We start from the raw sequence: 12,087 nt of genomic DNA on the forward strand, positions 1-12,087 counted from the left end.
TGTAGACTAGAATGATCCCAATCAATAGTCCAGTTGAACCATCAACCTTGAGAATCTCTGTTTTTTGAACTGCTTCAGTTTATTGTTGGTTGTATACTCTCACTGGCCACTTCAGTAGGTACACCTTCCTAGTATTGGACCCCCCTTGTCCTAAGAAATGCTTTAACTCTTTGTGGCGTATTCAACAAGGCGCTGGAAACATTCCTCAGAGACCTTGCCCCTGTTGCCATTGTGCTTGATTTTAGTCCATATTTGGATTGGAGTTGCTGCTGATTTGTGGGCATCGTCATGATGCATATCCACTGTTCCACCACGTCCCAACTATGCTCTATTGGATTGAGATCTGGTGACAGTGGAGACCATTTGATTAAAGTGAACTGATGATATGAGCTTTTTGACATGGTGTGTTATGCTGTTGAAAGTAGCCAAGGTCAGCAGCAATACTCAGCTAGGCCGTGGCATAAACATAATGCTCAATTGATGCTCAAAAGGGGCCCAAAGTGGGCCAAGAAATGATCCCCAACACCATATGTCATCAAAATGAATTTGAAGAAGATACCAAAACTAGTTTCCTGATCAAACCATATCTAATGTTACGAAGATGAGCAGTTGAACAGGTAGACCCTGGAGGGCCCATGGGGAGATGTCAGCAATGAGTGTGAGCGTGTATGTGTCAGTGTTTTATACATTTATGCGTGTTGTACATATGTAAATATGCATTTCTTTTTTATCTGAGGGAAAAGGCTTACAAAACTGTGATCCAATAGTACCTGGTTTTATGCCCACATGTGTTTACCATTGCCTCAGTCTTTGCCTAAACAAAAGATTGTTCAGGAAGTTCATATGATATATAGTAGTTATCAGAATATATTGATTTTAAGCCTGAAGAATAAGATCATTTGTGTCCGCCTATAGATATAAACTGAGTGTTTTTACACGTGAGCTTTCGAATGCTCTCACAATTAATATTTATGGCTATTCGACACACTTATCTAAAAACCAGGCTAGTTCGGATCATCATGTCATACTTTTCTTCTCCCTATAGAGTGTGTTTCAGCCCCAAATACAACAAGGAGTCACAGTCACCTTTATTGTATTCTTTTCCTGAAATGGAAAAGCAGACAGTCTTACCCATTCACACCAGCCGTCCCAAGTAGCTATTTCTTCAAGAGGTCTCGGCTTCTTGCGGATGACCTGTTTGTTTCCCGATCTGGGGTCGTGGCTGGGATACTAAGGCAAGAAGGCCATGTTTTTCGGGGGTAGCTCAGTCCGTAGGAAAGACGCAGACGCGGACTCTGGTATTTCTGTATTTATTGTCAAAGCTCAAAAGACTCTAAGACTACTCGCAAGACTAATAAGACTCTCGAACACAAACTGCATTCGCCTTTTAAATCCCTCTCACATGCATACACGTTCTAAACCACCTCCCTTTTTCATGACACTTCTTAGCAACATATGTTCATCTCTGACCCATGTGTCACTTCCTCGCAGGCCCAGAGGCCCCTTCCTGCCCCCTCCACTATTACACAATGTACAGCACAGCGAAGTTTGCAAACTCTCTCAAAGTACACATTGTTCTGCTTTACATTCTTGTTGGTTAAGCACATTTCATATTTCACACTTTTTCAGCAAGCATATATGGATATAGGTTTGTGTAAGCATAACTCAAGCAATTTCCACACACAGTTATTTAGCATGTTTCACACCATATATTAGGAGAGCACACAGTGGTTATATCATTGCACGACATGAATCAAGCATCATTCAGCAAAGCACATATAGTATATATGTTCATCACTCATTATTAATTGCATATGGGTTGGTACGGGTTGCATGTCCACTCTCATGAGCCATATTCATCAGTCTTAACATATCAAATATTTTGTCATTGTTTTAAGACGTTTACTCTTTATTTATGCTGTTTTGTTTGTTGAAAAATGGACAAACATTGGAGAGTTGTTCAGACAATATTTTTTATATAAATAAATTAATCAGTCTTTCTAATAGTTACTGTATTGAAAACTCTATAACTCCCAGTCATTATTGAATATAATTTCAACTCTTATTCTGGATATAAGGAATAATTATTGTTTTATTATTTTATTAGTTATAATTCCATATGAATCATTATGTTTATCAAATACAATCAATGGTACAAAATAACAAGCTGATTCAGTACACTGATTTTATTGTTAAAATGTAATTAATTTTATTACGTACTTGTAATTCAGGCAATTCAAAGTGATAAACATGAAGGTTATATACATAATAGTGTATAAGTAGAATATAGTTTGTGTCATATGTGTTCAATGTTCTCAATGCAAGATATTTTACAGGCCTCAGAAGTAAATAAAAAGTAGTTACAAGCACCTTTCAGAGTATGTCTGTTACCACATAATAATCCTTCTGTTCTGACGGCTTGTTGGTCACATGTAGGCCATAAACAGGAAGTTGGTTTGGTTTGGTTGGTTGGCCCGTATACATGTTATCTGAAACTACTATTTGGGTCATATTTGATGTTGAAGGCCACTGGACCTCTAATGTTAAATCCTAAGTAGAAGGATATGACACCATTTCCCAGGACATTCTCCTTGTTGTGAGGCTCTACCTCAATCACCGTGTTTTCGAGAAAAGCCAAAACATTTGGTCTCTGAATCCTGCCTTGGACACGCATCAGATGGAGAAGTCTTCCTTCTCTGTTCTTCTGATCAGAGTCTGCTTCATCTTCTGTGTCCTTTGCATCATTGTGTGTTCCCTTCTCTATCTCCCAGGGCTTAAGTGATAGTTCACTGAGGGTTTGCCAGCCTTCTGTAGACCTCATGTAGAGGGGCACCAGGTAACGAGAGCGAAAGTATTTCTTGTACAGGTTGTTATAAGACTCCCTCATCTTCATGACCACATCCATGAGGTTTTGGTCCTCAGCAGGCTTGAGCAAGGCAAGGTGGTAGAACTCTGGATTGCGTTAGGTGTCCTCTCTCCTCAAAAATTCTTGTAAATCAGTCATAGTTACTATCACATCTTCCTCCATCTCATCTTCATCCTCATGCATCATTTTCAAAACTCTAGGTGGTTTTTCTACATATTTGGCGTAACAGTCGTTGGCGCGCTTTCTGATGTAAATTGGGTCATCCTTCATGGAATCAGGTTTGGAGTAGGTGAGATATTTTTCAAAAAACCCAAACCTCTTCTTGACCTCTGCTCTGAGATTGATAGTGAGATTCCGGGATTTGCGCGTAAATTGAACGGCCAAGGATTCTTGAATCCTTTTAGAACAAGTGAGGACATCACGCCAATCTCTGTTGATCTTTTGAAGACTCTCAAAAAGCTTCTCAGCAACCTGCAGATATCCCAACTTTCCCCTTGTGTTGAAAATGGAAGAAAAGTTTACAGTGGCTTCATTGTCACTTTCTTCAGCCTCTTCCTTCTCAGCAGCCATTTCTTCCTCCTGAAAAGCGTTGATAGCCAGAAGTCCTAATCTCAATACCTCAGATTGGCATTTCTTTTCTCCATTCCCCACATAGTGAAACAAGTGGTGTTTGTGAACTTGCCCCAGGGTGTCAATGATGAATGAATTATTGGGATGTCTCTTGATGGTCTCTTTTGCCCATTTTTCAGCATTGATGTAGTCCTTCTCATATATTGGCCACCTTTTATCAACCATGAGGTAATAGCAACGTGCTAGAGCTTGTGGGAAGCCTGTCCGCTCTTGAAAGATCTTGGAAGCCTCCATCAACAGTCTTCTACATTTGTTTTTCCCCTCTTTTTCGTAGACGTGCCGGATCAGTTTGGAAAATCTTTCTTTCCCCTCGTTTTTACCTTGCATTTCTCGCAGAGTGAGCATTGACTTTGTTGTCTGCATCAGGCGTGGAGATTCTGTATTCGCGCAGAAGTTCTGCAGAAACAGAAAAGTCACCTCACCCATACTTAGGCCATGGTCTCTAAATAATTGAACACATTTAGTGGCAATCATTGGATGAGCTATACGCACATAGTCCGTGGTGTTCTCAAAGTTGGTGTACGTAACTAAGAGATCGGAGAAACGTCCCATCTGATCCTCAAACATTGGTGGTCCATGAGTGCTATGTTTTCTGTTTTGCAGAAACTTCTCGCACTGATTGAGAAGAAAGTCAGAGCCAGGGGCGTACGTATTGACCAAGGCGAGAATTGCAAAGAGCTGGTCTCTGGTCTCTGTTCTCGGGGGCACTATGACATTGCATACATCTGCTGTGTATTCTGAGCAGAAATCACCATGGATCATATTAAAACCATGGAACATATTGTGTTAATTTTCAAATTGCATAGTGACACTCCTGTGATGTTGATCAAATTTCCCCTTCTCCCCCATCTCTCCCTCCCTCTCCATTTGAAGCTTTGCATTCAAGAGCACTGTGTTGTTGAGATTACAGGTTGTGAATTCAACTTTCCGGACACAGTTCAAAATAATGACAGGCAGGGTTTTGACATCATTCAGCTTATCAATAAGCCTCTTCTGTAGAGTTTGTACGAAATTCTTTCAGCTTGTAGGCATTATCAAGTAATAGCAGAATAGGCTTTCCTTTGTTTTGTTTGATATTTTGCACGCTGGCCAGGTTGATAACATCTTTGGCAATGGTATTTGAGACAGTTTCTATGTCTTTCAGTTTTGCGCACAGGAAATCTTTCCTCAGATCCCACAGAGCTTGCATTGCCAAGGTAGATCCTCCACTACCTGGCTGGTGTAGCAGGTTAACCTTGGTGACGGTCTTTCTTTTCCTTCTGTGTATCTCAATACATCTTTTCATCTCTTCATAGCCGTCTCTTTTTACAAATGGCGTTCCGCTCCTCTCTGCTAAGTAGAAGTTCACCCACTGAGGAGGGGCACCCTTGTAGTAGCTGGCCTGAATGCGATGAACATCCTCCTGATCAAAGACTTCACCCTCAAACTGATCTGGCTGAAGGACATCTAGGCCTGACGCTTCAACTGCATTTGCCATCGGGAGCTCGTGGTCTGTTGTAAATGTATTCTGTGTGAATGTAATGTGTGGCCTGCCGGGTTTCTCTGTTCAGTAAGCTTTTTGCTGTGTTTGACTTGTTGGCTTTTCAGGTTATCAACATCCTCTGATTATGTAGCTGAAAGAATGAAAAAAAAAAAACATTGGGTTGCGTATAGATATCAGCTTTTAATTAACCTCTGTATTAGTTCTCAGATATCTGCATTTAATCAATATCTATTAAGCCTGGAATGTAAGGGTCAAGCACATACCTAGATACAGCACAAGCACTGGGCCTGGACTTTATATGGAGTTAGCCAGGGGAAGACAAGGGGAATAGTTCATCAGACACCTGACACACTTGACATGTCAATGTGATCCTATTTCAACTTCCTCCACAGTCAGATTGTCTCGCTTCAGGTAGTCTCGTGGTCCATGCAAGCCAGATTAGGAAGATGCGCCCGATGAAGATAATGACCTGTGAACATAGAACCACAACAATGAGATAAAGACAAGGTCTAGGAAAGTCTGTTAAAAGATCGTATAGTCAGGGAATATAGGCAAATTCGGCCCTTGGTGATGATGGTTCCTGTGGGAAAGTTCTATAATGAGGCTTGTGTGGGTGAGCAGGGACGGGGATGAAGTTATTGACTAATGACAGAACAGATACAAGGCGTTGAAAAGTTTTCTGTCTGACAAACAATTAAAAATAGCTACCCCAGCCCTTGGGTGAGATGCAGGATAGCAAGTTTGAGGGGAAAACACTAAAGATTAAAACAATTACATGATTCCTGAAGTTTACAAGGCGGGGGAAATAGCTATGCATCTGCATGTTTGATTTTGAGAGGTCGAAGATGGGAGAGAATATGTATAAAAAGAGACTGCTTTGCACTTATGTAAGGTAAATGATTTATCATAAACTGAATCTTGATATCTTGTAACATGTCTTTTGATATAGGCCACCTCCTTTAGAGAGATAGAGCAAAACAGTTGAAGATGGGTGGCCTCCAGATGAGCTTCCTGTCATCCGTGTCTTAACTCTCGCAAGAAATGAGTGGGTCAACCTCAGACAGTACTGAAATAGAGTTAGCACATGGAAGTGTACGAAGGCAAAATAATATTACAACATGGCAGCTGATAAGGCAGCTGATGGAGCCTTGTATCCTGTCAGTTAAAACCAGAGGGAAAGAGACATGAAGGTCAGGGGAGAGACATGAAGGTCAGGGGAAAGAGACATGAAGGTCAGGGGAGAGACATGAAGGTCATGGGAGAGACATGAAGGTCAGGGGAAAGAGACATGAAGGTCATGGGAGAGACATGAAGGTCAGGGGAGAGACATGAAGGTCAGGGAAAAGAGACATGAAGGTCAGGGGAAAGAGACATGAAGGTCAGGGAAGAGAGACATGAAGGTCAGGGGAAAGAGACATGAAGGTCATGGGAGAGACATGAAGGTCAGGGGAGAGACATGAAGGTCAGGGGAAAGCCCTAGGACAACTCATCTGTTGGAACCGGAAGATAACTATTTAAGGTATGATGGCTCATTAGAATATGAACAACAAAACAATAGAGCATAACAAATAAAATTAAAATAAATAAATAATAATAATACTGTTTATAATAATGTTAATAATAATACTACTAATAATAATTTTAATATTAACAACAACAACAATAATAATAAGAACAATAATAAGTGCTTTTACATCAAAAGGGAAAATAAAACAAAAACAGCAAAACGATAAAATCCAAGGGTAGATCAGACTATAGGACAGGCCACGCATGACAAGAAAAAATAAATGAATATGTGATTGGCTATTTGGCTCCGGACACACACACACACACACACACACACACACACACACACACACACACACACACACACACACACACCCAGCATCCAGCACAGGATATAGGACAAAAAAGACAAAACCAAAACCGCCAACTAAGGTGGATACAAGTAAGCAGAAAATAAAATGCGAAACAACCAACAGCAACAAACACACACACACACACACACACACACACACACACACACACACACAGTAGCAGCAGCCCTACTAGGTAAAAGTTTGGTTATGGCAACCCCACCACGCGCACGCAGCCACTACGAAACCGAATGGAAATGGAAGTAGAAGTAGGCGCTGCTAGGAAGGGGGAAGATTGGGGGAGATTGTAGACCTGACTGGAACAGTAATGTAATGTGGAAGAAAGAAGCTGAAAGTAGGGACAGAAGACAATAGGCAGGGAGAGACAGGGACTCACAAAACTCTGCTCAGTGTCTTCTAAAACAGGTCGATCCGGCCTCGGACTCCCCCTCCCACCCAGAGGAACCCTTATCCCCCTCCCACCCTTATCTTGTTCGACTGACTGACGCACACAACACTCACAGTGGATTAACAGCACCACAGAATCCCAAAATAGTTTTCTGAATGGATTAAGAGGTGACATATCTCAGGTGGTGAAAAAGCAATGCATCACCTGGGACTCAGGCAAATTTAGAGACATTGAAGCACATGCAGTCCACACTGAAAAAACTCATGGACACATACAAAACTGAAAAAGCAAGCTGAGGATATGCACAAAGCCACTCTGACCCTGCTGCAGTGGCAGACACTGAGAGGGCGCGGGAGGGGCAGAGAGGGCGCAGGAGGGGCAGAGGCCATGGAGCCAGGGGACGGGGAAGAGGGCATAGCGGACATCAGAACCAAGACCCAGACGTCTGCTATGCATGCGGAGAAAAAGGACATTGGGCGCAAAAATGCAGAGAATCAGCAGACTGAGTGGGGGAGGAGGACGGGAAAGGGGAGACTGGAGTGAAAAAAACAATACACACACACTCACTCACACACACACACACACACACCCACACACACTCACACACACACACACACACACTCTCACACACACACACGTACACACACACACACACACACACACACAGACAGACACACACACAGTGTAAGATAAATTTGAAGTATCAAATGTATCAAATGAAAAAAGCCAGACGAGACAGCAAGTTAAAACTGGGACAGAAGGCTGTGTGAAAGGGCAAGTGGAAACTAAGTTTGAGAGAAGAACATTATTTGCCAGTCTGTGGCGCAGATCAGGGAAAGCTTTTAGACAATAAGCGTGTCAGCAGATGAAAAACAGAAGTTCTGTAAGTGGAAAATTCCACAAGAATCATGTGTTATTACTATGTACAGAGTGGACGAGACAGTATGTCACCATCCCATGATCGATACATGGGCGGCCCGGGGGCCCAGAATGACATCACTGGGTTAGGCCCTAAAAGTTTGAACATTGCCTGTATCTGATCAGAACGCGTGTTCTCCAGCCCTCGATGTGGTGCTGACTGCAGACTGCTTGACTGCACTGCATTGACTGCTGTATTGTATTGCTATTATCATTTGCCAGTAAAAACTTGTCTTGTACAACGATCGTCTCGTCCGGTGGCTCCTTCCTAAACCAACACGCTAAAGAAAAATACTTAACGACACACACAGACACACACAGACACACACAGACACAGACAGACACAGACAGACACACACACACACACACACACAGAGACACACACAGACACACCTACACTGACACAGGAAGGAACATATGAACGAAAATTATGAAAACTATGAATGAAAACTATGTCCTGATAATGTAACTGAGCCCTGCAGTGTGCTGATAGAAAAAGCAGAACATGACCAAATGCACACGCAACTGACTACATGGAAAAAGAGAAACTGCATTGCACAGCACACACACACAGGACAGAACAGAGAGTTTGAGGAAGTGTGGTTCAGAGAGGGGAAAAGAGAGAGAAAAGATTGTGACACAAAGTGTGTTTCGGACTGTAAGCAGATGTGCCCTGTTGGTAAGCTTTTTAATCGGATCAGAAAACGAAATATTTACCCTATCTCAGACCTACAAATCAGACACGACAGTACTTACACCTGAACCAGGGGTCCTGTACAACAAAACATTGAGAACACACGGGCAAAGACACACTATGGTAATGCACACAAAATGAGTGGTTGAATTAGTAGAGGAAAACATAGCACTCACCACTATAAACATCTGTCTCCTCATTATGCAAAATTGACACATGGGAAAGACCGTCAAAAGGAGGGATGATGGTTGACATATCTAGACATTGGTATAAAAAAGGGTTCACAAGTTACTCACAAAAATGTTTGTCAAGCGTGTGTGATATGCACAACAAACAATCTGGGCAGAGGCGTGGGAATGCCTGAAGCAGCACACCCACCACCAAACAAACCATTCAAACAGCTACAAATAGAAAAGAAAAGATATGTTTTCAAAATGGGTAGAAGTTTTCTCTACAGGAAAGCAAGATGCTGTAGAAAATCATGGTTGTAATACAGTGGTGTGGTGAACATGAAGGAAGAACAAGTGTCATGCAAAGCCAGCCATAGAGGCCTAAGTTATGGGAGGAAGGTAAGGCCAGGCAGAGAGGCCTAAGTGCAGAGAGGCCTGTGTGTAAAGACGAAGGTCAGGCCAAACAGAGAGGCCTGTTTTCTAAAAACAAGACTACACAGTTTCCACAGGTGCAGGCTGGCAGAGACAGCCAAATATGAATTAGAAAGATTTATGCATGAGGGGATGCGGAACTATCAAAGAGCAAGTAGAAGTTCCCAGGAAAGAGCCCTGACATCATAACCGGGAGGGGTGACACTACTGATAAGGACACAGCTGCTCAGCATCTTGAAGGATGTTTTGGCAATTAGTGAGCAGAAGATTCTGATTGGCTGAGCTTGGATAAAATATGTATGTTTGAGAGAATATTCTGATTGGTTCAGCTTGGATAAGTTTTGGCTTTTCGATTGGAAAAGCATAGTGACAAAATATACCATTTAAAAAGTTAGTGCATTGTTTTTTTGACTGAGCTGCTCCATGGACCACCACTCCGATTAGAAAGAAAGTCTGCAAGAGTAAATAAACTTCAGGTCATCGCATTTGGTCTTCTGTCTCTCATTGAAGTATCAACTTTAAGATTTGAAGAGGTTGTTTCGCTACAACAATGCAGGAGTAGTGGCAAAGGCACTACTCACAGAAATAATTCCCTGATGGGGAATACCCACAAAAATAAGCAGCGACAATGGTACACCAATTATCAGTGCAGCTTTAAAACAGGTGGGACAATCCATGGGGATAGACATGAGACAGCACTGTGTGTGTGTGTGTGTGTGTGTGTGTGTGCATGGGGATAGACATGAGACAGCACTGTGTGTGTGTGTGTGTGTGTGTGTGTGTGTGTGTGTGTGGGGGGATAGACATGAGACAGCACTGTGCGTATCACTCAGCTAGTGGGGGAGTCGCAGAGAGAGAGAGAGAATGGAACCTTGAAAAACAAACTAGACCAATGTTGTGAGGATACAGGCCTGCCATGGACAAAAGCACTGCCAATAGTCCTCATGCAAATGAGAGCCAGAGTGAGAGCATGCAGCAACCTGAGCCCTTTTGAAATTCTGTTTGGAAGGCCGATGAACACTGGCATCGGGCCTGAGAAACAACAGCTTCCCAGCACGGGACTGTGTAAGGATGAAATGCTGAGATGTTGCAAAAACTTGTCCACTGCGTTACCTAGCATAAACCAACTGGTGTGAGAGGCTCTGCAAGACCCTGCCCACGGACCGTGCACTCACTGCATGACCGGAAACTAGAAGAGTAGGTGGTGGTAAAAGACTTCAGACTAAAGAGCTGGAAACAGACTGTGGCAGGGGCCATTCCAAAAAGAACAATGTAATTCTACATAGTCTTTCTGCATAACAGAGGATGGGAGGCTTAATAGCACCATGCTTTTAAATGGAATAACTGCAACCGTAGTAGAATGACCCCCAGCAGCAGCAAAAGAAGTGGAGGTAAACAGATACACTCTAATGGCATTCATTAACACCTCAATAACAGTAGAAAAAGCGACCATTAAGAATGATGACAATTCAGAATAGAAAGATGTTAGACCAACTTACAGCTGCGTCAGGAGGGGTGTGTGTCTTGTAGTTGCACATACACATCCCAGAGAACGATGAAGATAATCACACAAATAAATAAGGGCATACAGGATTTAAACAAATTAGTTACAATTCTCCAGGAACGACAAAATGTGTTGCGCCTCTCCTGTCACCATAGATCACTTATGGCCCTCCCAATAGCGCATATGAGGCCTTCTAGTTGGAGTATTGAAGTTTCAGACATATGTGGAGTCCTCTTTCATCTCTTTCATCTAGAATCATCCTTCCGGTTAGCTGTCATTGCTTCCCCTCCCCCATGGCCGGGTCTTGGCCACCTGCACTAAGACGTACTCTAAGTAACCTCTGGGTTGGAACCATGCCAAGTCTAGTACAGTATAAGGGGGGAGGGGTTGTCAGGCCTTCAGGCCTGCATATAGAGGATCCCCACAGCCCTCATTGTAGTTATTACTTACACACACTGTGACTAGTCTTATATTAAAGCATAGAATGAGCATTCTGACTTATTTTATAGTAGTACAGTAGCTTTAATAGCTTGTTATCATGAATATCCTAGTGGTTATGCTGATTGTTAGTGTTCTACTTATACTGGTTATTATACTGATTGTTAATAGTCTACACAGGTTATTATACATTGATTATTGAGTTTTGCTATTCACATATTTTCCACCACACTTTGTAAACATTTATCAACTAGTGATAAAAAGTGGGGGAATGTATTATAAATTATGCGAATTGCAAGTGTTATTGTGCAAAGCATGTCATGGTAGACCTGGCGTGATTGTTTTATTTTGTCCTTGAGAATGCAATATGCTGGAACAGTGATACTCCCTGTTCTTTTTATCTCTGTAACCCTGGTTACCCCTGTAGACACCGCCTGTGAGAGAATTCATCCGTTTCTCACTGACTGCTTCTGGTTCACTCTGTGTGTTTCTGATCCTTCTGCAGAAGACTAATAAACGTATAACTTATATTTAATTATAAGACTGCATTAGACTGGTTATTATCAGATTTCCACCACAAACGTGTAGCGAACCCCAAAACAGCGAACAGCAAAACAGCACCGTCAAGATATGTCTTATGTCTTTGACACAAAATTCCCAAGACTAACATAGTATTGTTTCTGTGTA

At 42.2% G+C, this 12,087-nt stretch overlaps 1 protein-coding gene across 2 annotated transcripts; it reads right to left on the minus strand.

Annotated features, from left to right (window-relative positions):
• Window positions 1-2,705: 2,705 nt before the first annotated feature.
• sb:cb1081 (sterile alpha motif domain-containing protein 9) lies at window positions 2,706-9,230 on the minus strand. 2 transcript variants are annotated; one of them, XM_031585280.1, is made up of 3 exons: window positions 9,033-9,230; window positions 5,243-5,448; window positions 2,706-5,109 (listed from the first exon to the last, which is right to left on the minus strand). In XM_031585280.1, the coding sequence occupies exon 3, from the start codon at window positions 4,274-4,276 to the stop codon at window positions 2,963-2,965; it is 1,314 nt and encodes a 437-aa protein (XP_031441140.1). In that variant the 5' UTR covers window positions 4,277-5,109; window positions 5,243-5,448; window positions 9,033-9,230; the 3' UTR covers window positions 2,706-2,962. The 2 variants fall into 2 exon arrangements, with proteins under 2 accessions (XP_031441140.1, XP_031441138.1); XM_031585278.1 differs by lacking the exon at window positions 9,033-9,230 and adding an exon at window positions 7,233-7,295.
• Between the last annotated feature and the right edge of the window lie 2,857 nt (window positions 9,231-12,087).

The sequence above is a fragment of the Clupea harengus genome, chromosome 18 (genome assembly GCF_900700415.2).
Source record: "Clupea harengus chromosome 18, Ch_v2.0.2, whole genome shotgun sequence".
Lineage (NCBI taxonomy): Eukaryota > Metazoa > Chordata > Actinopteri > Clupeiformes > Clupeidae > Clupea > Clupea harengus.

Coding starts and splice junctions, on each gene's coding strand:
- sb:cb1081 (XM_031585280.1), bottom strand. CDS start 4,276: ATGTTCCATGGTTTTAATATGATCCATGGTGATTTCTGCTCAGAATAC.